This window comes from Salmo trutta, chromosome 36 (assembly GCF_901001165.1).
Source record: "Salmo trutta chromosome 36, fSalTru1.1, whole genome shotgun sequence".
Lineage (NCBI taxonomy): Eukaryota > Metazoa > Chordata > Actinopteri > Salmoniformes > Salmonidae > Salmo > Salmo trutta.
In genome coordinates this window covers 36,426,421-36,452,357 of record NC_042992.1, presented here as the reverse complement: position 1 = coordinate 36,452,357, position 25,937 = coordinate 36,426,421, and the positions used below count along the sequence as shown (strand labels likewise).

Genomic DNA, 25,937 nt, shown 5'->3' with positions numbered 1-25,937 from the left:
ATCTATTTAATCCATTATGAATTCAGGCTGTAACACAACAAAATGTGGAATAAGTCAAGGGGTATGAATACTTTCTGATGGCACTGTAGATACAGCTCGTTAACAGTACCTGTAGTTGCGTTTCTCACTGTCGATGTGAAAGCGGTCGTATAGGGAGAAGGCCTGGTGTCCGTCCCAGTCGGTCAGCTCCACACGGAGGGCATACTGCCTCTGGCTGGTCAGCAGGTATACAAACTCATTCCCCAGCCAGTGCTCTGCAGAAACCGTCCCGAAGCCCTGCAACAGAGGAAGAAGAGGAAGAGGAGGCCAGAGTCATCACTCAGGCCCATAAGGAATCTTACTGTCAAATCCGGGATACAGGATATAAGTAATTCCCGATCCCTTCCAAGGTCTTCCTGGAAAAGATGCAATCTCTCCACCATTTTCTATTAACATTTTTGTCAGTTATTATTTCAGACCTTTTTTTGATGTCATCATCAATGACAGCTTCAGGGTTGACGCCAAAGCGAACAAAAATGTTGACTTCAGACTGGGCTATCGTGTCTACCATTGAAAATGTCCCTTTAGACCATATAAATGCTTATACACACTTTTCTGTTCATGCACATTGGCTTGGTCTCACTAATAGTGACTGCCATGAGAGAGACTCACTCAACCGAGCGAAATAATGGGAAACCAGGTACATATTACAACATATAACATGGATTATTTCATACAGTGGAACACAGAGTATGAAACCGCACATAAATAGCCCTACCTGTTTATGACAGCGTAAACTGGGTCCAGCTGATAAAAGGCACACAAAGCACCTTTTCCACCCTTCCTCTCCCCACCCAAACCAAACGCGTAATAAACCCTCTTTATTACACAGTCCAGAAGAATGACAACAGACGCACGCAATGCCATGCATGCCTTCTCATATCATTTCAACAATTACCACGTTTATATGTGATCACAATGACTCCCATCGTAGACAAAGTGCTTTTGACAGCAGCAGCAGTAACTAACCTGCAATGGGGAGTATTAGAGACTGGTCTGGAGCTCTGGACTGTTCCATTAATGATTGGCGGGAAGGGTTGGGGGTGGATTGAAGGCGGAGATGCCTGTGTTTGTGCCGAGAGCATGTGGTGATTAGGAGAGTGGAAGAGGGAAAGTAAATATTGGGCATTCCTCCAGCCTGAGACACGTCCTGCTGTGTGGGTGGAATTAGAAAGTGGCTGGGCCACGACCTTAACTCAATCTGACTCCCTCCTCTGAAAGATCTGCCTTTTAGCGCTGTCCAATGCCACCCCTTGTGACTCCGTTTCATCTCTGGAAACCTGGCTGAAGGCAGGGATGGTGCTAGTGCTTCCCTCCTATTGTTCCACACTAGAGTGTTCATACACACGCAAACCTGGCTGAATGCATCTATCGGTTTGAAGAGAGGAGGTTTGAAGTATTGTTGGGTAGAGAAGTAAATTTTTTTGTAAAATGACAGACTGATAGAAAGTTTGATTTCATAAAGTGTGCCATACACTCTGACAAATGCTTATACAGACAAACACGTATTTAATAAGGTATGCAAATTGTCAAATTGATTTGTGTCTCATACTGGTTAGAGAATGCATGCAACATTTATTCTCCTGCTACACATACTCTATCAGCATTGCTCTTGTAATTATAAACATTACGGTCATAAGATCACATACTAATAGTAGGGAACGCTACCAGAGTGCTTTCCATCCTCCCACAAAATGGGAATAGCCCATCGAAGTTTGACTAATATTTATGAATCCTTCAAGTGTATTGAATTTATTCGCACGAGCCCACAGAGACCAACAGCAGTTCATTTAATCACACAATAAAACACTATCAATCTCTTCAAGGAGGAACTCTGAGGGAGGCAAAGGACCACACCGATGGTGTGCCGGGTATTCGGTGGCAGTGCCAGGGTCCGTGCTGATTCCATTGCCACATGTATTCCACGCTCTCCATTCTTGGCTGGAGGGGTGCCATGGCTCCCTCATGGCTTCTAACTAGCTGTACTCTCTGTCCGTACCTCTTTACCCTCCAAACGAGCCCAACCTTTTCACCCTTGCCAAATCTATGTTTACCCTCTGCAGATCATCTATTACCATCTGCCCAGATCGGTCATTAAAAGACACTCCATATTGAATCTGGTGTCCAGCTGCTATTCTAACTACGTTGTGGTAGCATACACTACAGCTAATAGGAACGGCAATGGGGTCATTCATCGTGCCTGAAGCCAAACAGAGCCTCTATTAGCCCACCAGTCGCTATCCATTCCCTATTCAATAGATGATGACCACAACACCTGGCCCGGTTACATAAGACTAAACAAATGTATTGTTTTCGGACTAATGCTTCCCTGTTTAAAAAGAAGAACAACAGTGTGTCAGGCCCAGGGTTGGGTTGGGCTTCACGCCAGCCTCCGACACGTAAGTCTCTAATGTGAGGGGTTGGGGAATCCCTCTCAGTGTGCAGATGTTCTAGAGGTACAGCCGGGGGTTGCCGGTTAGGTCACATGTGGATGGAGTGTTCCACATGGGCCTGGCCACTCTTGAGAATACAAGAGAATCCCATTTTGTCATAATTTACTGTGACGGAGGATGTGTGTTGGAAACAGACTCCACATCAATGCATGGCTGTATCTTGCGGGTGTGGTGCTGTAGATTTGGGTTGTGTGTTATTCTTCTTGTCTTACCGTCTTGTACTCCTTCCACGTTTTCTGGAAGTCCACGCTGCCGTCCTCTCGTCGCTGGATGATCGTCCATCCGCCGCCAGCGGTCTCCATGTTACAATGCACCTGCAAACACACACACATACACACACACGGACATTCATTAAGTTCTCAGACCGCCTACAAACACATTCTATGTGCTCCTATCTTACGTTTTAGAGCACATGGTAGGTTAAACTTTCTGTTGTGAACCATCATTCTGAAATACAGCGGGCCTAACTAGATTCCTTCTCATGAATCATCAGGGGGAATTTGAGGTATTTTGAGTCCTCCTCAAGCTTAATAAATGTCTCCTGATCCTCTAACAACTCCCAGGAGGTGATCCCAATCCCAGGCCTGGTTCAGATTAAAGTGGAGGGGGCCAGTGGAGTCCGCCATGTTCCACCCAGCGGACACCTGGGTGGAACATGGCCCTTAACCCTGGCCTCTGTCCTGTGTAAGCTGATAACAGGGGTATCTATCTGCTGTGGTGCTCTTTGTTTGAGGAGGGGAGAAGGTCTGGAGGAGGACTCTCACCTCGGCCAAGACCCCAGCTGAACACACAGCGCCCAGTCTGGGTATAATTAAGAGATGTACCCCGCCTGACAGAATTATTCTCAGAAACCAGACACGATGCTTTCTCCTTAATCTCCGCCTCATCGCTCACTCCTCCACCAACCTTCCCCCTCGAACCTCCCTGCCATCTGTCTGAGGTCTGGCAGCACCCTGTTGAGGTGGTGAACACCTGTTTCACCCCCCACCTTATCCCCCGCCAACCTCTTTTGTACCCTTGCTCTCATCAGGCTACCAAGTGTATATTTTGAGCCTTTGATTATTCCTGAAGCACTGAAGCAGCCAATAACTATCATAGCACCCCTCTATTGGCTGCTCTCCAGTGGGTCAATATCTTTGGCTTTCTTGGAGAGAGTTGAAGCTTGCTCTAGTAAAAAAAACACACTAAACTCCATTAAACACCCATCAAAGAGTGTTGATAGCTATTGAATAAAATGGTAGCCTTTTTCACATGGCAGTCTCTATATTAAGTTCTGTCTGCCCACCTTTTTGGTCTCCTGGGCATTGATATTTATGGTGTAGACCCCGTTCTTGTGGAAGCCAGCTTGGTACAGATCGGCACAGTCCCGAAACTTCTTCTCTTCGTCCACCCTCTTCGTGCTGTTTGGGACTACTGAGGAAACATGGGACACATATTTGGCCTCACAACTTCAGGCTGTGGAAATTCAGACGGGTACTAAAAAGACTTCAGAAAATAGACAGTGTCGTCTATTGTACTTCTAAGCAAAACAAACATCAGCCGTATCAGACTTAGCATTTTTAAACTGTCACAGTTAAATTGAGTTTTACTTTCAAAGTATCAACAAGCAACTTCCTTATGCCATCATTTTCAAATGACATATTTAACTGACAGATGTCAATGAGGTCTTTTAAAGCCCTGTGCTCAGCACTGGGCCGCTGCTTTCTATCCATTACCAAAATAAACTGTATGACAGCCGAGCTGTCGCTTGACATTTTTTTCTGCACGTCCACCCATCCATTTGTCAGGTAACCTACATAAGGTGTGTGTCATGCCGTGTGTGTAGGTGGCAGGGAAGTCAGGCACAGGAGAATCAAACTTGGTATAAATGGAGTAGTTTAATAACGTAAAACAAAACCTCCAAAACCAAAGTACATAATAAAATAAACGTGGGTACAAGAACCCGTCGCGCACCAATCAAATATCACGAGCATAACAACAAACAATCTCTGACAAGGACATGAGGGGAAACAGAGGGTTAAATACACAACATGTAATGAATGGGATTGGAACCAGGTGTGTAGGAAGACAAGACAAAACCAATGGAAAATGAAAAATGGATCAATGATCGCTAGAAGACCGGTGACGTCGACCGCCGAGCACTGCCCGAACAAGGAGAGGCATCGACTTCAGTAGAAGTCGTGACAGTACCCCCCCTGACGCGCGGCTCCAGCAGCGCTTCGACACCGGCCTCGGGGACGACCCAGAGGACGAGGCGCAGGGCGATCCGGATGGAGACGGTGGAACTCTCGCAGCAGGGAAGGAACTAACACGTCCTCCACCGGAACCTAGCATCTCTCCTCCGGACCAAACCCCTCCCAGTCCACGAGGTACTGAAGGCCCCTCGCCCGACGTCTCGAATCCAGGATGGATCGAACGGAGTACGCCGGGGCCCCCTCGATGTCCAGAGGGGGTGGAGGAACCTCCCGCACCTCAGCCTCCTGGAGCGGGCCAGCCACCACCGGCCTGAGGAGAGACACATGGAACGAGGGGTTAATGCGGTAATCGGGGGGAAGCTGTAACCAATAACATACCTTGTTCACTCTCCTCAAGACTTTAAACGGCCCCACAAACGCGGACCCAGCTTCCGGCAGGGCAGGTGGAGGGGCAGGTTTTGGGTCGAGAGCCAGACCCTGCCTCACTGCGGTGACGGTCTGCACCAACTTTCTGGCACAGTACGGCGCGCTGAATGTAGACGTGGGCGGCGTCCCATGTTTCCTCCACGCGCCGGAACCAGTCGTCCACCGCAGGAGCCTCAGTCTGACTGATGCCAAGGAGCCAGAACCGGCTGATACCCCAATACACACTGAACGGGAGACAGGTTAGTGGAGGAGTGGCGGAGCGAGTTCTGGGCCATCTCTGCCCAGGGCACGAACGCCGCCTACTCCCCTGGCCGGTCCTGGCAATAAGACCTCAGAAACCTACCCACATCCTGGTTAACTCTTTCCACCTGCCCGTTACTCTCGGGGTGAAAACCTGAGGTAAGGCTGACTGAGACCCCCAGACGTTCCAGACCTTTGACGTGAACTGGGGACCCGATCAGACACTATATCCTCAGGCACCCCGTAGTGCTGGAAGACGTGTGTAAACAGGGCCTCAGCAGTTTGTAGGGCTGTAGGGAAACCGAGCAAAGGGAGGCGACGACAGGACTTAGAAAAACAATCCACAACGACTAGGGTCGTGGTGTTACCCTGTGAAGGTGGAAGATTGGTCAGGAAATCCACCGACAGGTGCGACCATGGCCGTTGTGGAACAGGTAAGGGTTGTAACTTACCTCTGGGCAGGTGTCTAGGAGCCTTGCACTGGGCACACACTGAGCAGGAGGAAACATAAACCCTCACATCCTTAGCTAAAGTGGGCCACCAGTACCTCCCACTAAGACAGCGCACCGTCCGACTGATCCCAGAATGACCAGAGAGGGTGACGTGTGGGCCCAATAGATCAGCCGGTCGCGGACAGCAGACGGAACGTACAGACGCCCAGCTGGACACTGAGGGGGAACGGGCTCTGCACGTGACGCTCGCTCAATGTCCGCGTCCAGCTCCCACACTACTGGCGCCACCAAACAAGAGGCTGGGAGTATGGGTGTGGGATCCATGGACCTCTCCTCTATGGCATACAGCCAGGACAGTGCGTCTGCCTTAACATTCTGGGAGCCTGGTCGGCAGAAAAACATGGCCCACCTTGCCTGGCGAGGATTCATTCTACTCACCGCCCGGATGTACTCCAGATTACAGTGGTCAGTCCAAATGAGAAAGGGGTGTTTAGCCCCCTCAAGCCAATGTCTCCACGCCTTCAAAGCCTTGACGACAGCCAACAGCTCCCGGTCCCCCAAATCATAGTTTCACTCCGCCGGGCTGAGCTTCTTAGAGAAGAAGGCACAGGGGCGGAGCTTCGGTGGCATACCCGAGCGCTGAGAGAGCACAGCTCCTATCCCAGCCTCGGATGCGTCCACCTCCACTATGAACGCCAAAGAGGGATCCGGATGGGCCAACACAGGAGCCGAGGTAAACAGAGCATTCAGGTGCCTTAAAGCTCCATCCGCCTCAGCCGACCACTGCAAGCGCACCGGGCCCCCCTTCAGCAGTGAGGTAATGGGAGAAGCTACCTGACCAAAACCCCAGATAAACCTCCGGTAGTAGTTGGCAAACCCTAAGAATCGCTGCACCTCCTTCACCATGGTGAGAGTCGGCCAATTACGCACAGCTGCAATGCGGTCACTCTCCATCTCCACTCCTGATGTGGAAATGCAATGCCCTAGGAAGGAGACGGACTGTTGGAAGAACAGGCATTTCTCAGCCTTGACGTACAGGTCATGCTCCAACAGGCGACCAAGCACTCTGCGCACCAGGTACACATGCTCGGCGCGTGTCACGGAGTATATCAGAATGTCATTGATATACACCACTACCCCCTGCCCGTGCAGGTCCCTGAAAATCTTGTCTATAAAGGATTGGAAGACTGATGGTGCATTCATCAACCCGCGCGGCATGACGAGGTACTCATAATGCCCTGAGGTGGTACTAAATGCCGTCTTCCACTCGTCTCCCTCTCGGATACGCACAAGGTTGTACGCACTCCTGAGATCCAGTTTAGTGAAGAAGCGCGCCCCGTGCATTGACTCAATCGCCGTGGCGATAAGAGGTAGCGGGTAACTGTACCTCACCGTGATTTGATTGAGACCTCTATAATCAATGCACGGGCGCAGACCTCCATCCTTCTTCTTCACAAAAAAGAAACTCGAGGAGACGGGTGAAGTGGAGGACCGAATGTACCCCTGGCGCAGGTATTCGGAGACATGTCTCCATAGCCACCGTTTCCGCTTGCGACAGGGGATACACGTGACTCCTGGGAAGTGCAGTGTCTACCATGAGATGTATCGCACAATCCCCCCGTCAATGGGGTGGTAATTGAGTCGCCTTCTTTTTACAGAAGGCGAGAGCCAAATCGGCAAATTCTGGGGGAACGCGCACGGTGGAGACCTGGTCTGGACTTTCCACCATAGTAGCACAAACGGAAAACCCTAAACACCTACCTGAGCACTCTCGCGACCACCCCGTGAGAGCCCTCTGTGGCCAAGAAACAGTGGGGTTATGACAAGCTAACCAGGGTAGGCCCAGCACCACGGGATACGCAGGAGAGTCAATAAGGAAAAGACTAATCTTTTCCGTGTGACCCTCTGCGTCACCATACTCAAAGAAGTGGTGGCCTCCCTGATAAACCCTGACCCTAATGGCCCACTATCTAAGGTGTGAACGGGGAAAGGCACATCCACAGGTACAATGGGGGTCCCTAAACTATGAGCTAACGCTTTATCAATAAAATTCCCAGCCGCGACTGAATCTACTAGCGCCTTATGCTGGGAACGCGGGGAAAATTCAGGAAAAGTGACAGACACAAATATATGTGCGACAGAGGGCTCTGGGTGAGAATAGTGCCGGCTCACCTGGGGTGATGCCAGAGCGTCCAACCCGGCACCGACCAGCAGTGTGACCTCTGCGGCCACAGATGGTGCACGAGCGGGAACCTCCTCCGGTCTCCCTGTGCAGCTCCATGGGTATCGGAGAGGGGGTGCGGGAGGATGGAACCACCAGACCCCGATCTGGACGTCCGCGAGCAGCCAGCAGGTTGTCCAGCCGGATGGACATATCCATCAGCTGGTTGAAGGTGAGGGTGGTGTCTCTACAGGCCAGCTCCTGACGGACATCCTCACGCAGACTGCAACGGTAATGGTCGATCAGGGCCCTGTGGTTCCATCCCGCGCCGGCAGCCAGGGTCCTAAACTCCAGGGCAAACTCCTGGGCGCTCCTCGTCTCCTGCCTTAGATGGTAGAGGCGCTCACCCACCGCTCTGCCCTCGGGTGGGTGGTCGAAGACTGCCCGGAACCGGCGGGTGAACTCCTCAAAATGGTCCAATGCCGCATCTCCCTCTCCACACACGGCGCTGGCCCACTCCAGGGCTTTCCCGGTGAGGCACGAGATGAGGGTGAAACCCTTCTCACGGTCCGATGGAGCTGGGTGGACCGTGGACAGATAAAGGTTTAATTGGAGGAGGAAACCCTGGCAGTTGGCAGCACTTCCGTCATACCCCTGTGACATGGAGAGACGGATCCCACTGGGTTCAGGCGGAAAAGGGGCGCTCAGGATAGACCCCGGTTGTGCTGGTGGAGGCACTGGAAGAACTCCCTGTCTCTCCCAGTGGTCCATATTCTGGACAACGCGATCCATGGCGGCGCCCAGATGGTAAAGCTTCCTTTCAAATTCAATTGAGTCTGTCCATTTTGGTTCCTTTTCTTGTGTTTGTGTCCACGTGTGCCCATTTGACTCCATGGGGTGCCTTCATGGTCCACAGGGAAATGCATAAGGGACCTTTTCAATCCTCAGGGGTCTTTGAGGGGCCTTTCGGGTCTGCTTGCGTCCATGTAGGTTCATGAGAGTCCTTTTAGCTCCGTATGCTCCTGGATGCGCTCTCCTGCTAACTTCATATTTTGGTCAGAGATTCTGTCATGCCGTGTCGAATATCGAATATCACGAGCATAACAACAAACAATCTCTGACAAGGACATGAGGGGAAACAGAGGGTTAAATACACAACATGTAATGAATGGGATTGGAACCAGGTGTGTAGGAAGACAAGACAAAACCAATGGAAAATGAAAAATGGATCAATGATGGCTAGAAGACCGCCGAGCACCGCCCAAACAAGGAGAGGCATCGACTTCGGCAGAAGCCGTGACAGTGTGAGTTAGAATATATTGAAAAGAGCTCCATGTTGAAAGGTCATCCAACATAGTTATGTATGCTTTAAGCGATAAAAAGAGATTAAGTCAAATGGGGGGGGGGGCGGGGGTATGCTGATGAGAGTATAACGATGTCAATAATCGACTGTTCTTGTCTCAACCAAGACAGCATGCTGTGCAATGCTCAAATCAAACTGTAGCCTGCAGTAACACTGTTTTGAAATTAATTTCAGGTACTGTGTATCTGTATCAGTAAAAATGTGAATGACCTTGATGCTGAGTTTACAGAGTAATATAAATCTATACCCAGTGACTGAGCCTTTTGACGTTTTATACTGGTATGTAATTTATGATCGCAGTATTTAAAGAAATAATGAACTACCTTTAGGTTCATGTCACATATGAGTCATCAAGCATGGGGGGGGGGTTGTAATATCAAAACTGACAGTGTCCATTTATCATGATTACCATCTTGACATTCCAGAAAACTAATATTTTAGAAAAGTGACACAGAAGCCGAACTACAAGGTCTCTGTGTGGATATCCATATAGCTCATGATAAAATCAGAGGGTGACTGGATGGCTTATTAGCAAGACAAAAGCAGTTTGTCAAGTGGATGGTCTCCCGCCCAGAGAGAGATGGTGTCTGCCTTTGACAGGCCTGTTCAAAGAGGCAGCTGTGTCTATTTCCATCTGTAGATAATTATGGCGGCAATATTTTGAAACCTAGCAAGGGGCTGAGGACAAAATACTACAAGCTATACATTTCAAGTTCCTGTTATAACAAGTGGTTTATATTTACCCTCCTAGCCCTTGTTATATCGATGGAAATTCCATTTTCCCCCCTCCAAAATGAGGGGGAGCATCTCAGTTTTTGCACCATTGTTTTTACTATTGGGATTGTTTACTTAAAGGGGATGTCACTGGATGGTGAAATGTGTCAGTGATCCTTAGACTCCACTTTGATCCTCCCCTCTCAGCTGAACGGTCAGTGGAGACACAGGCTGCCCGTTAGGCGTATTATTTCGGCCATTTTGACAAAGTATTGAGTGTCAGCGACAAGAATATCCTGCTGTGACAGGTTGATGGAGTGGGACCTTGCGCTGCATAGTCTAACACAACAAAAGGCCGTCCCTGTCGTGCCTCAATTTACCTCATACTGGGAGATGGCAGGATGCATTGGAGAGGTGGGAGAGGTCGGTGTCAAAGGGGAACCTTCTGACTCACAGTCCGTCACAGGGAGGACAAATTTCACAATCAACGGCGTGGTCGAAGTCTACCAGAGACTGGGGACTCCCTGCTATAGGAGCGGCACCATTGAACAGCTTTCAGCCTGGCTCTGAAAATATTATTTATGTCCCAATATTTATTTACAGACAAATATTTTGTGGTTCAGTGGGGACTCGTATTCAGTGGGGGGTTCATGTGAAAAGAACAGCAGGGCTGGGGTGTTTGCATAAATCAGTACCCTTGCCAAATGAGCCCAAATGGACCCAGAGAGGCCGAGACGCAGAGCTAAAAGGACTCTCATGAACCTACATGGACGCAAGCAGACCCGAGAGGCCCCTCAAAGACCCCTGAGGATTGAATAGGTCCCTTATGCATTTCCCTGTGGACCCTGAAGGCACCCCATGGAGTCAAATGGACACACGTGGACACAAACACAAGAAAAGGAACCAAAATGGACAGACTCAATTGAATTTGAAAGGATGTTAAAAATAAAATGAAATTGACTCAAACCCACAAACAAAGACCTGAGTGAAAGACAAGCAAACCCAAATAGGGTCAATATAAGTCTGGGATAAGTCCATGATAGATGGTGCAATTACACACCTTATGGATATTCTCTCTATCTCCTCCAGAGTATCTTTGCAGCGTCAGGTGTCACATCAAGACAAATGAGTATGCTTAAAACATGAGTAAAGTTCAATCATAAAAGGCCTTAATAGAAGCCACCTGATGATTTACTCTCACCATAAATGCCATTTTGAAGCAATGCATAGAACTCTGAGCTAAATGCAGGGAATTAAAATAAGATCCTACTCCCTCCAGACATGGCTATCCCGGCTATAAAAATGATTGATGCCTTTCATTAGATGGGATAACAGAATACTGTGAAAGAAAATCGTATTTAGCGGCCAGAGATTTTAAAAAGTGTTCCAACACTGAGGTCAATTACCATTAATAACGGTCCTTGGCTCATTGCGCTATAATAAGGTTTCGGTAATAATCACGACCCAAACCTGAGCTCAGTGGCATCTGGCCACATCAAAGATGATTGAACTAGTACAAAAGTTGAAAAGGCATTGAAAATGTAAATAAGTATAAATAAAGGAGAAGTACGTTTCTGAACAAACTTCAGTAACAATGTTTATGGCATTTTAGAATCCGAACTCCCTTTTTAAACTGTTCCACATAGTAAGTGTCAATGATGATTTGAATCCGAGCATTAAAGGAAATTCTAGGGCTCAGTTTTCAAAACAGAGCTTAATTCGAGTAGACGCCATCCAATGGCACAAAAAGCTGACCCTCCCCGAACAAAAACACAAATCCGTTTGGTAAACAAACAAATCCTCCCCCGAAAAACCTCCCTTCTAACTGAGCTTCATCGCATCTAGATTTAGACACTGTTTGGGAACGGGAGTGTTGCAACAGGCAATCAGTTGAGATCTACCTACCCCTTTACCTCCACTGGACAGGACATCCCCTAGGAACCATTATAGGTTGAATTATTTGGCAGGGGTGAATCGGGTGACCCCAGTGCCTGGTTGGCCCTCATCGCCACCGTGAAGGAGGAACGGACCAACCACAGAGCCAAGACGTCAATGTTCCATTTCATTCTCCTCTCGCTAAAGCAGCCACCAATCCCGGCGGAAGGCTGGATGCCCCTGTGACCCCAGAAACACCCTGAGCTGACAGGAAGATAACATGGCTGACTACGTGACAAAGTGGAACATGGCAGACTACTTGCCAGGTCAGTTAGTGATTTATTTTTCAGTTAGTGACTTGTTTTTCAGTTAGCGACTTGTTTTAGCTACTTAGTAAACCCTAATGACATATTTGGGTCACAACATGGCACGTCACAGTGATTGGTTAATATGAGCCAATCAGTCGAGAGCTTTAATGACACTCAAAGGACCTCCTGCCATAAAGTGTTCCTACTGTCAGAGCTATGAAAAGAGGCCGCTGGTAATCCATTTTGCATGGAACATTAAAGCTATGAAGTAGAACAGCATGATTAATACAAAGCACGTCTTAACCCTGTCCTACACATATCCACTCACCATGGCTCAGATATCCATTCATGCCTGCTCATTTCCTGTTGGATGGGTGAACAGCCACAGGAAACAGTGTGGGGTCTAGGCCGTCACAGCAGGAAGTAGCGAACATGAACAGGGTGCAAGGTTTCTCTCTACACAACTCCACCAATCCCAGAACACACTTTTACTTGAAATCTCCTGTGACTGAATGTGACGGAGGGCAGACTTGGATTCAAGTGGGTTTTGCTGTTGTGTTGAGACGGACGGACGGAGGGGGTAATGAGTTCACTGCATTGACTAAACCTGAGGATCGTGTTGCTGACGGGGTCAAACGGTTGGCCGAATCGAAATCCCTGCTCCTCCTAATTATCGCCGTGGGGAGACACAAAGGAAGAAGAGAGTTGATTACTCAAAACGGTGGCTGTTTGACAGTTCACATAAGCGGAAACCACAGCCTAGGCTGTTATGGTGAAGTATGATAAGCCATTACCGTAAAGAGAGCACCACACTGAGTAACGGGTGCTTCTTGAAAAAGAATGACCACTGTGGCTTCTCCCTCAAGCAGAGTTTAAGGGACTAGGTATCCCCCTGCCTCCCTGTATGGAACCATGTTTATGGTATTGGCATCATGATATGACTGTACAGTCTGGTCAAAACATGTATTGTTCTATCGCAATCAAAGGAAGTTGTCAAGAGACTGTCTGAACTAAAACTGCTCCAAAGCTACAGGCCTCGGCAATATCCCTGACAGGATTTAAAGAGATGGTGCTGAGCGTATTGACCCCTCTGTCACCCATTTAATCAACATCTCTGAGCAGGATAGAGATCCCATGGATTTGAAACATGCTAGAGTGATCCCTATCCACAAGAAGGGCAGCAAAACAGACAAGGGCATCTACAGACCTGTATCTTTTTTGACTGTGCTGTCTTATGAACAGAGGAATATAGTAGCAATAAATAATATATATATATACGAACTATAGTCTGGTTTTAGAAAGTCCAACTCTACTGACACGTGTATTGCTTTTAACTGACTGTATCAGGAAAGAAGTTGACAAGGGACATTTCTGTGGAATGGTTATGCTGGATCTGCAGAAGGCGTTTGACACGGCTGATCATAGTATCATGCTCTACAAGTTCAAATGGTGGATGTGGTGGACGTTAATGGAAAACATTCTAGGCCGAAGGTGATTGGCTGTGGGGTCCTGCAGGGGAGAATCCATGGCCCACTTATCTTCCTATGAAATTATGATATGAAATTAACATGTTCTCGTAATTTGTTTTTGTATGCGGATGACTCTGCTCTACAGGTGTCCCATAAGAACAAATTCTCAGTAGAAGAGATCCTTCGTGCAGAGTTATCCAATATCAGTAAATGGCTTTCAGATAACAAACTTTCTCTGCATCTTGCAGCTTGCAAGGTCCCCTGGTTTTAGTGTCAAAGTGGACAACTCAGTGGTTACACTATGAAACTCTGTCAGCTACCTTGGTTGTGAATTGGATAGTCACCTGACTGGTGAGACTATGGCCCTAAAGGTTTTAACAAAGATAAACCAAAATATATCTTGATAGTGACACCCTAAAGGTGCACAGGTGCACTAGTTCAGTTTTGATTATGCGTGCACATCATGGTTCACCAGCATCCCTAAACATGAATACGCTACAGACCAGCCAAAACAAGCCGGTGAGAGTTGTACTTAAACTCCCCATCGTACTCATCTGGAGGTTGAGCACTTTAATCAGCTTGGCTGACTATCTGTAGAGAACAGGATCATGTTAATTCAACATGGTCTGGTCCATAGAATTATTACTGACTCAGGCCCCAGGAACCTATCAAATTATTTTACTTATATTAGGAATGTCCAACAATACAACACCAGAGACTGATTTTGCCTGTTTTAAATGTAAGAGTCTATCTGGTAAGAACACGTTTTTATATACCGGAGCTTTCGAGTGGAACAAACTACCACAGCAACTCAACGCCATGCCGACCATAACTTAATTTAAAAAGAATGTCAAAAGCTGGCTAATGATCGAGCAATATAAAACATTTTCTTCTTCATATCTGTATGTAATGCTCTAGGCCAGAGGTACTCTTACCCTACGAGGTCCGGAGCCTGCTGGTTTTCTTTTCTACGTGCTAATTAATTGCACCCACCTGGTGTCCCAGGTCTAAATCAGTCCCTGATTAGAGGGGAACAATGAAAAAACGCAGAGGAACTGGCTTCGAGGTCTGGGTTAAGTTTGAAGGCAATGTCGTCCTGTCCTTTATTTTGTTATGTGTTATCAAATCAAATCAAATTGTATTAGTCACATGCGCCGAATACAACAGGTATAGATAGACCTTACAGTGAAATGCTTACTAACGAGCCCCTAACCAACAGTGCAGTGCTGGGGGCACGTAAAATGTCTGCCATCTTCTCCGGCGCCATGTTATATGTGCAACCAAAGTATACCTAATACTTTATGTAGTTTTTTTGTGTTATCCACATGTGTGGTTGCATTCAAATCAAATCAAATGTATTTATATAGCCCTTCTTACATCAGCTGATATCTCAAAGTGCTGTACAGAAACCCAGCTTAAAACCCCAAACAGCAAGCAATGCAGGTGTAGAAGCACTGTGTTTTAAGCTGTCAAATAAATCTATCTGCAACACATATGCATGCATTTCACTGTTGTCCTCAGGGTCGAGCCCCCAACTAGGCATCTTCTTGAAAGAGAATACAGTATCATGTCTGGCAACACGAGACCTTTAGCTACTTACCTCCGTCTTTGTTGCAGAGGCTGATGAGGTTGTGCACGGTGTCCATCATCTCCTGCTGCAGCCTCTGCATGGCGGTGCTGTTGCCCGTCGCCCTGGTCAGCTGGGTCTCCAGCTCACGGATCACTCCACTCTGCTTCGCCACCAGGGCCTGCAGGCTGCCCTTCTCCTCCCGCAGCATCTCCAACTCCTCCTGGTGACGAGACTCCATCTCCTGCATCTTCTGCTCCAGGAACCTTGGGAGTCAGAAGACCCGGCATAGGAAAGTTAGTTATGCATATAGCTTCAGTTTATAGAGAACTGTAATCTAAAGCTATAACTCATTTTTCTTTATCGGATTAGTCCTCTATTCGTAATATGGTGCTTACATGGTTGTATGGAATTTACATAATAGTTCCCAAATAAATAGTGGTATTTCTTTGTGTTTGTCAAAAACAGTGGAATTCCATCACTTTCTATGTTACTTTCCACATGCCTCCTTTTGACAGATCAAGCAAGTGAATTGTCATTCTAAATCCGCTGCAGTATATCCCCTTCTCCCTACCCCAAAACCTGTTCTGAATTGTAACAGCGGTAACATGTGGAATGGGAACCCAACTACAGTGCACTTGGAAAGTACTCAGACCCATGAACTTTTTTCCACATTTTGTTACGTTACTGGATTATATAAAACAAGATTCCTCATCAATCTACACACAATAACCCATAATGACAAAGTGAAAACAGGTTTTTTGAAATTTTTGCAAATAAAAATGAAAACAGAAATACCTTATTTACATAAGTATTCAGACCCTTTACTAGGAGACTCAAAATTGAGCTCAGGTGCATCTTGTTTCCATTGATCATCCTTGAGATGTTTCTACATCTTGATTGGAGTCCACCTGTGGTAAATTCATTTGATTGGACATGATTTGGAAAGGCATACACCTGTCTACATAAGGTCCCACATTTGACAGTGCATTTCAGAGCAAAAACCAAGCCATGAGGTCGAAAGAATTGTCCGTAGTGCTCCGAGACAGGATTGTGTCGAGGCACAGAACTGGGGCCGCCAGGCCAAACTGAGCAATCGGGGGAGAAGGGCCTTGGTCAGGGAGGTGACCAAGAACCTGATGGTCACTCTACCAGAGCTCCAGAGTTCCTCTGTCGAGATGGAAGAACCTTCCAGAAGGACAACAATCTCTGCAGCACTCCACCAATCAGGCCTTTATGATAGAGTGGTCAGACGGAAGCCCCTCCTCAGTAAAAGGCACATGACAGCCCGCTTGGAGTTTGCCAAAAGGCACCTAAAGGAATCTCAGCCCATGAGAGACAAGATTCTCTGGTCTGATGAAACCAAGACTGAACTCTTTGGCCTGAATGCCAAGTGTCACGTCTGGAGGAAACCAGACACCACTCATCACCTGGCCAATACCATCCCTACATTGAAGCATAGTGGTGGCAGCATCATGCTGTGGGGATGGTTTTCAGCAGCAGGGACAGGCAGACTTGTCAGGATCAAGGGAAAGATGAACGGAGCAAAGTACTGAGAGATCCTTGATGAAAACCTGCTCCAGAGCGCCCAGGACCTCAGACTGTAGTGAATGTTTACCTTCCAACAGGACAACGACCCTAAGCACACAGCCAAGACAACGCAGGAGTGGCTTCGGGACAGCCAGAGCCCAGACTTGAACCCGATCTAACATCTCTGGAGAGACCTGAAAATAGCTGTGCAGCGACGCTCCACATCAAACCTGACAGAGCTTGAGAGGATCTGCAGAGAAGAATGGGAGAAGCTCCTCAAATACAGGTGTGCCAAGCTTGTAGCGTCACACCCAAAAAGACTAGGCTGTAATCGCTCCCAAAGGTGGTCCAACAAAGTACTGAGTTAAGGGTCTGATTACTTATGTAAATGTGATATTTCAGTTTATTTTAATTTTTCTACATTTGCAAACATTTCTAAAAACCTGTTTTTGCTTTGTCATTATGAGGTATTGTGTGTAGATTGATGAGTGGGGAAAACAATTTAATCAATTTTATTATAAGGCTGTAACGTAACAAAATGTGGAAAAAGTGATGGGGTCTGAATACTTTCCGAATGCATTGTATATATATTACGCCCAGACTGTCATGGAAATGCAAATGTTTATGTCAGTGGATTCAGTTACCATGAGTTGTATACGGACAATACACATACATACATTTTATCATACACTATGTAGATTAACGTAAACCTTAACTGTATCCAATGGTCTTCCATTTTAAAATTATAATTATTATAATATAGTCTTACGTGGAATTGATTAACAAATTCAGAACTAAATGAAAATTAAATGGTCGGTGATTTCATAATTGCACAAGCGTTTGCAAATTTCTCTCAGTAAAGGAATCCATGTCTATGAACTTTGAGTGCAGCTCTCAAACATAGGGATCAGTAGAGGTCGTTTTTTTTTCAGAAGGCATATTAATGGAAGAATTCAGTACAGCTGTGTTACTGTATTTACAGTGAGCACTGGGGACGGGAGGGAGCTTTTAAACGGACAATGAGAGACAGTCCCACCGGACCAATCAACAAACAGGACTCTGAAAAGTCATCCAAAAGCCACATTCGATTGCTCCCATTGCAACATCATTAAAGTGCAACTTTCAAAGAAAAGATTATGTAGGAAAATATAGCCTCATGCACTTCATACTGTTATACATCAGGGGATGGGGTGTCTTATTGCACATTTTACCCGTTCTTGTCGTGGAGCTTGCTGATCTCATTGGTCTGCACCATGAGCTGCTTCTCCAGCTTGTTGGTGGACAGGGAGTTCTCAAGCAGTTGAATCTCTAGTCTGGAGGTTTGATTCAGAACCTGTCCCAAGACAGAAATAGGTTAGCGGTATCCGGCCTCATAGAGGTGTTCCAGCGAAACAAAATATAGGTAAACTATAAATCATCATGTCCTCTTTAGGAAGAGGTAATAAAGTATAGGTTTTGCATAAAGAGAGGTTGTTCTTCTGACACATGGTAATACTCAGTTGCATATATGAAGGCAGTGATTTTCCTTAGTGCACCTTTCTTTTTTTTTGCACATCAGCAAAAATCAACCCCCACAAGTGCTACTCTTGTTCTCTTCCTTCTAAAGCTACCCCAGATATCAAGAGACGTTGAAAACTTAAACATACATACAGTATGCTTACTGTATCACATAAAGAGAGCGTCATCCATATTTTCTTTGGCCAGTTCCCCCGTTGCCTTTTTGGGGCGGTTTAATGTGGAATAGCTGAGTCAACGGTGCGTGAGATGGATCCCAATGGGAGTGCGATAAGGTTGGGAGGGATATATTACCTGCGTCTCCACATCCGTTAGCTTGCGCGTCTGCTCGGCCGTCTTGGATAGGAGGTTGGTGCCCATCTCCAACATGGCGGCCGTGTGGTTGTGAACGGCACTCTGCTGCAGCTGGGCCATCTCTGTCTTCATGCTCTCCTTGATGTAGTTCTCAATCTGAAACACCCAACGTATAGAGATCATTTGTGAGAGGATGGATGAGACACAGAGCATGAAACAGACTATAACAGATGGCCAGTAACTGGGGTAGGTTGAAAAAAACACGAGCAGCAGAGGATTAACAGACGCTACAAATCATACATACACCACAAATTAGAGATACGGTTGAAAACAGTGACAATTGAGAGACGGGTCATAACAATCAACACTTGAACAAGGGAGTTGTTCGACACGGACACATTCAAGACGTGAAAACAGGTAACACTCGTAAGAAATGACACATCAGCATTCAATTACTCTATAGTCGAAAGAAAGAACATCCATGACAAATGGATACCCTCGACATTGATCACGATAAAAATGTCATATGTTCTGTTATCATTGTAATATTCCCTCAGGTGGACATTTCAAAGGCTTTCTTATCAGCATCTCTATGTCATACAGTAGATCAACTGAGTTGATTGTGTCTTTCCACCACATAATGTGAACAAAAAATCCCCAGTGAAGAATGAGCTTCAGAATCTAGGTGGATCCAGATGTAGGTCATTAGCTAAGGAAGGAGGAGACAGAGATGGCCCGATACTCACTGGTGCTAATCTTGAAAGCACTCTTTCATCCCTTATCTCGAGAAGTGAACGGATGACAAGGCCGAGGCAGTGTCTGAATAGATTGTTCACGCAAATTAACCATCAGCATCGGTTCATGCACACGCTGTGAAGTTCGGCCCGTCACATGAGTAATCTACTCAAACATCAATCTGACATTAGCCCTTCTGAGCTCACTCTCTACTAGGGCATTTTCAGGAACGCATCAACCAGTACCAAACATTAGTTGTGAATGCCCTTAGCAACTAATCCTGGCGCACAGGCACCTTGTTGAACGAATAGAACAGCACACATGGAGACGTCACCAGTCAAGCTCCACTACTCAGTGGAGTGTGAAGGAAAATATTTTGATGCGAGATGCTTCAAGAAACCATTTGTGACGTCACTCCATTTTCCCATCCCTCTGAAAGTACAGATCGCTCGTAATTGTCACGTTAGCAATGATATCCGGTGATACCCTATGACAACATGGTTGAAGGAGCCTTACATGTGGGGCCCCCAGGGACCTGGCTTGCGCTATGACTGAGTGACTCACAGTCCGATCATAGATAGCACAGGCTCTGGGACAGGCAAGTCTTTCATGCTCATGCCAGAACCTTATGTTAGATTTCAGTGGAAGAATGATGGGTTTGTTGTTTATCACGCCCATTATAGCTAGGGTATGAGTGTTAGTTTAACCTTTAAAGACTCTGGAAGTTTGAACTTTACGGACTGTAAAGCCTTAAAGTGGTAATCAGCAGTTGCTACAGTATATACATTTTTGAACTCTTTAATGATATGTACCCATTAAACCTTGAAGATTATAACTTATAAAATGCCCAATCAGAACCGGAAAGCTTGTTTTACACCAATGTTTGTCAACAAAGTAAATGTAGACAAACACCATATATAGCCTCAAAACATGGTTAAAACTATATTTTTGATATCATGAATGGTCAGTCCTTGCATCCATTGCTCTGTATATGAATTTGCGTATGGTTACATTTGTCCAGCCCCATCCCTCAGCTTTTAACTGAAACAGGGCTGGGGGAAACGCTTTGTTATTGTTTCAACTGCAGATTGCCACTTTAAATGATTATTATGCATGTGTTCCATTACAGTTGTATTTAGGGTCATGTGCACAAAACTGACATATTTTTAATCCCACGGTTGTAAAAAAACAAATGGTTTGCAGAGGAACAAAAAAGTAAATGAATTGCCAAGTCAATCCCATGACAAAATAGAGACAAAATGGAGAAGATGTATTTGGTTTAGACACAATAATTCTGACCAAACTCTTTCTAAAGCTAAAGAACATACATATATTTGGCTGAACCTGCATCAGTAGAGTTAGAAGACCAAGGTCATTAGAGCTGGGAGAGTGAAGTCATTTTAATGTGTATAACATATTCAAAAGATTGGCACTTACAAAAAACGGGAAACACTCAACTGTCATATTGCTTGCCTATATAAAGAATGGATTTCAACGTTTCGATCAACCCGAGAGCGAACAGACAATAACACAGACAGAGCATAGACAGTTCCTTTCAATTCTACAACTGTGACAGCGTTCTACCCAGCAGCCATCGGCAAATCTCTGTCACTTGGAATCAGTGTTTCGGTGTAATATCCCTGTCTTGGCATTGATAGAAAAGCTAAGCGTAGCATTGTTTCAGGCCCGCTTTCAGATACAATAGAGCTCCTTTGGTGGTGAAGTACAGCAGACTAAGTTTCACCTCCCACAAAACCTCCAACCTCCGTTCAAGAAGTTTTGAAGGAACATGAATAGTCTGGAACCCACACAGTTAGGAACACCAATATTAGAACGTATTGAACTGGCTAATAAACAGTCTGAATCGATAACCTCAGGCTCATTGCGCAACTTAGAATTCAAGTATTTATCTTTGGAGACCTATACCTTTAGTGGTGATATACTGTAGTACTCTCCAATGCTTCAATGCAGCCTGTACTCTTTATATCAGTTTGCCAATCCGTTAATACCAGCCTGTGTAAATGTTGCCTGATATGCTTTGCTTGCACCTAACGTAAGTCACCTTGGAAGGTCCACGTTGGAAGTGACACCGGCAGCCCTTCAGAAACTTAAAACTCAGAGCTCGTCGCTCACGGCCAGTCTCCCAGGGAATGTGCTTGACTCACGAATCAATCTGGCGAGGGTCATAAACGGAAAGTACCAAGGAGAAACAAGATTACACAAACACGCCCCATCATGTAAAAATACCACTTAGGAAGCAGTAAAATAGTCCAATGTGGGTGTCAAGTTATTTGGCTGTTCTTCGCACAACGCAAACTGACTAAACTTTTCCAGACAGTGAACAGCACAGGATTAGAAAGCAGGATAAAGCAAATAGTATCTTTCATTGCCAGTGGTAGAAAGTGAGTAGAGAGGCACACACTTGTCGGGAATTGGGAAAGCGATGATGAAATAAGTAAAAGTGCATGATATGTAGGCGGAGCTGGCCAAAAGCCAAAGTCTGATTCTCCTTGACATCTGACCAGACAAGAAACACAAGTTAGCCTAAAAATGCACTCAAATTCAGCAATGTAATTCAAATAGAAACTACTCAAAGAAACCCACCGTGCTCCATCTAAATGCAACATACAAATAGCTGTTGGCCAATTAATCATTCTGATTCTTTAATAGAAATTCACATTTGATAGAGAGGAATCTGGGCTATTATCCGAGTCAGGGGAACCATGTTTGGGACCGGTACAACTTGGCTTAGCAGCAGCCGGAGCACTTGGTTAAACTCCACACACAGCCCACCAGCTGGGGGTCAGTCCAAATAAGTTGAGGTCAGCCATAACTATGGTGTCAGGTTTAACCTCTTACCTAGACTGTGTATCATTATCAGAGCCACTGAGCATAAAGGTGATGGGGGTTGTGTGACTGATTTACGCATTGCTTATTGCTTACATATGCTATATTACCGTAACATGTTATAAATGTTAGTACATCTATAATAAGGAAAAACAGAGCAGATTTACAAGCCTGTTTTCTTTATTTTGCTATGTGCAATGTTTCGTTCCCCTGCAGACCAGTTTGAGCAATATATCATCACAAGTTCTTGCCTCAATAGGGTTATCAAAAACCCATTCATCGTTGTGTCCGAATCTAGACAATCTGAAACTTTGTCAAGTTCATACAGCATCTACGTTTTGCTGTCTTTAACTATGTTCAAACGCAAACATTTGACAGTTTGAAACCGGAAAGAAATTCAAATGTAACACCACTTCCCATGAAAATAACGACACATCATATATTAAACTCTTTTTCCCGTCGCTTTTCGAGGTGACGAAGTAAGATGTATTCTTTGTGACATTCCAGAAGGTGCAATAACAATAGCCTTGCTCTGAGAACCACTAAATCTTGCCCTCCTTTTACATAATCGCCGTTAGCTAAGTGAGAGCCACATAAACAGAACTTTATGTTTCCCAAACTGCTACTTTACAAAAACGCATAAAGGTTTAAGGAGTTCTGGTCTGGAGGGCCTTGGGTACGTCTAGACCGCCCGTAGCTTCACTAACAACACTGCCTGACACGCTGACCCCCTCGCCACGGCGTCCAAGGCTCCTTTGCGGCATTAAGTGGGTCGCAAAAGCCACTGTAGCTGTGTGTACAGGCCTGCCTTAGTCATTTAGCAGCTTTATGAGCTGTGGGAAATGAGCTACGGCTCACAGTTAATGATAAAACGTTCCGTTTTCAGCTGTGTGGAACAGAATGAAGACGGCGCGAAAGCAAGGAACATGAGGCTCAGACCAGAGGGACAGTTTATCATTGAAAAAGGGCAAACATTTAGGAAACAATCCACTGTACCGGTTATGTTGTGAAGTAGAACACTATTGTTTCATAAGACAATACATGACTATACGAAAAAATTAAATTAAAAAAAATCACATGGCTATACGTGACCATAAAGTTCTTGATATCGTAGCAGAGGCTTCCAAGCTGTTCCTAGAAGCAAAATAACCTGATACTCCCTTACATCATTCTAACGGATTGCTAAAATGTTTACCATTTTCCTGACAGTTGACATTTGTAGGCTTTCTAGCCAAGAGGAGGGATGGACATGGTTAGACTTGAGAGCTTGTTTTCTAAACAGCCGTGGTGCTGGGAGCCACTGCAGGCAGCGCTACAAGACAGACAGTAGGCCTGGACTGTTTTAAACTTCCTGGTAGTGCTCTGTTGTAGCCTAGCTTATCTCTGGCTCTGTGGTGGTCTGGGGTAGTCTCTCCCACTGACGGGACCCAACCATCTGAAAAGCCTTTAATGGATACGGTAAAGGAGCTATTACCGGCGATTAGCACCTCACTCTATAACACATGGCATCTTGAGACCGGTGCCAGCAAATGTGCTAACGCCTTCTTATCGCCAAAACGACAGCGAAAGTTGAATCAAATATTATTTGTCACATGCGCCGTATACAACTTGGTAAAATAGTAACACAAGAGGAATAAAATAAAATGCACAAGAATGGAACTAGGGAGTACCAGCTCAATGTGCTAAGGTACGAGGTGCAGTATTTGCGGTAGATATGTACATGAAGGCAAGATAAAGTGTCTAGGCATCAGGATAGATAATAATAAGGTATTTGAGGTAGATATGTACATGAAGGCAGGGTAAAGTGACTGGGTATCAGGATAGATAATAATAAGGTATTTGAGGTAGATATGTACATGAAGGCAAGATAAAGTGTCTAGGCATCAGGATAGATAATAATAAGGTATTTGAGGTAGATATGTACATGAAGGCAAGATAAAGTGACTAGGCATCAGGATAGATAATAATAAGGTATTTGAGGTAGATATGTACATGAAGGCAGGGTAAAGTGACTAGGCATCAGGATAGATAATAATAAGGTATTTGAGGGAGATATGTACATGAAGGCAGGGTAAAGTGACTAGACATCAGGATAGATAATAATAAGGTATTTGAGGTAGATATGTACATGAAGGCAGGGTAAAGTGACTAGGCATCAGGATAGATAATAATAACGTATTTGAGGTAGATATGTACATGAAGGCTGGGTAAAGTGACTAGGCATCAGGATAGATAATAATAAGGTATTTGAGGTAGATATGTACATGAAGGCAGGGTAAAGTGACTAGGCATCAGGATAGATAATAATAAGGTATTTGAGGTAGATATATACATGAAGGCAGGGTAAAGTGACTAGGCATCAGGATAGATAATAATAAGGTATTTGAGGTAGATATGTACATGAAGGCAGGATAAAGTGACTGGGTATCAGGATAGATAATAATAAGGTATTTGAGGTAGATATGTACATGAAGGCAGGATAAAGTGACTGGGTATCAGGATAGATAATAATAAGGTATTTGAGGGAGATATGTACATGAAGGCAGGGTAAAGTGACTAGACATCAGGATAGATAATAATAAGGTATTTGAGGTAGATATGTACATGAAGGCAGGGTAAAGTGACTAGGCATCAGGATAGATAATAATAAGGTATTTGAGGTAGATATGTACATGAAGGCAAGATAAAGTGACTTTGTATCAGGATAGATAATAATAAGGTATTTGAGGTAGATATGTACATGAAGGCAAGATAAAGTGACTTTGTATCAGGATAGATAATAATAAGGTATTTGAGGTAGATATGTACATGAAGGCAGGGTAAAGTGACTGGGTATCAGGATAGATAATAATAAGGTATTTGAGGTAGATATGTACATGAAGGCAGGGTAAAGTGACTAGGCATCAGGATAGATAATAATAAGGTATTTGAGGTAGATATGTACATGAAGGCAAGATAAAGTGACTTTGTATCAGGATAGATAATAATAAGGTATTTGAGGTAGATATGTACATGAAGGCAGGGTAAAGTGACTAGGCATCAGGATAGATAATAATAAGGTATTTGAGGTAGATATGTACATGAAGGCAAGATAAAGTGACTTTGTATCAGGATAGATAATAATAAGGTATTTGAGGTAGATATGTACATGAAGGCAGGGTAAAGTGACTAGGCATCAGGATAGATAATAATAAGGTATTTGAGGTAGATATGTACATGAAGGCAGGGTAAAGTGACTAGGCATCAGGATAGATAATAATAAGGTATTTGAGGGAGATATGTACATGAAGGCAGGGTAAAGTGACTAGGCATCAGGATAGATAATAATAAGGTATTAGAGGTAGGTATGTACATGAAGGCAGGGTAAAGTGACTAGGCATCAGGATAGATAATAATAAGGTATTTGAGGTAGATATGTACATGAAGGCAGGGTAAAGTGACTGGGTATCAGGATAGATAATAATAAGGTATTTGAGGGAGATATGTACATGAAGGCAGGGTAAAGTGACTAGGCATCAGGATAGATAAAAATAAGGTATTGGAGGTAGATATGTACATGAAGGCAGGGTAAAGTGACAGGACATCAGGATAGATAATAATAAGAGTAAAATAAAGAAAAGAGTAGCAGCAGCAGATGACAAGTGTAAAAGTGTGTAAGTGTGCGTGTGTAATGTGTATGTATGTGCATTTGTATTGTCAGGATGCGTGTGCTTGTTATGTGTGTGTGTGTGCGTATGTAGTGCATTTGAATGTG

General features: G+C 45.1%; 1 protein-coding gene across 5 annotated transcripts in view; it reads right to left on the bottom strand.

Annotated features, from left to right (window-relative positions):
• The window catches only part of LOC115175995 (angiopoietin-1), an 80,058-nt gene that overhangs the window by 29,289 nt on the left and 24,832 nt on the right, over nucleotides 1-25,937 (bottom strand). For 4 of the 5 annotated variants that reach the window (XR_003872134.1, XR_003872133.1, XR_003872135.1 and 1 more), the window contains exons 2-7: nucleotides 18,602-18,757; nucleotides 18,004-18,125; nucleotides 15,296-15,528; nucleotides 3,778-3,905; nucleotides 2,705-2,806; nucleotides 110-276 (exon numbers count right to left, since the gene is read on the bottom strand). Coding sequence is in view for 1 of the 5 variants with exons in the window: in XM_029735704.1 (XP_029591564.1) it covers nucleotides 110-276; nucleotides 2,705-2,806; nucleotides 3,778-3,905; nucleotides 15,296-15,528; nucleotides 18,004-18,125; nucleotides 18,602-18,757 (908 nt within the window). In the remaining 4 variants the exon portion in view is untranslated. The remainder of the gene's footprint in view (nucleotides 1-109; nucleotides 277-2,704; nucleotides 2,807-3,777; nucleotides 3,906-15,295; nucleotides 15,529-18,003; nucleotides 18,126-18,601; nucleotides 18,758-25,937) is intronic. The other variant, XR_003872136.1, reaches the window with a different exon arrangement.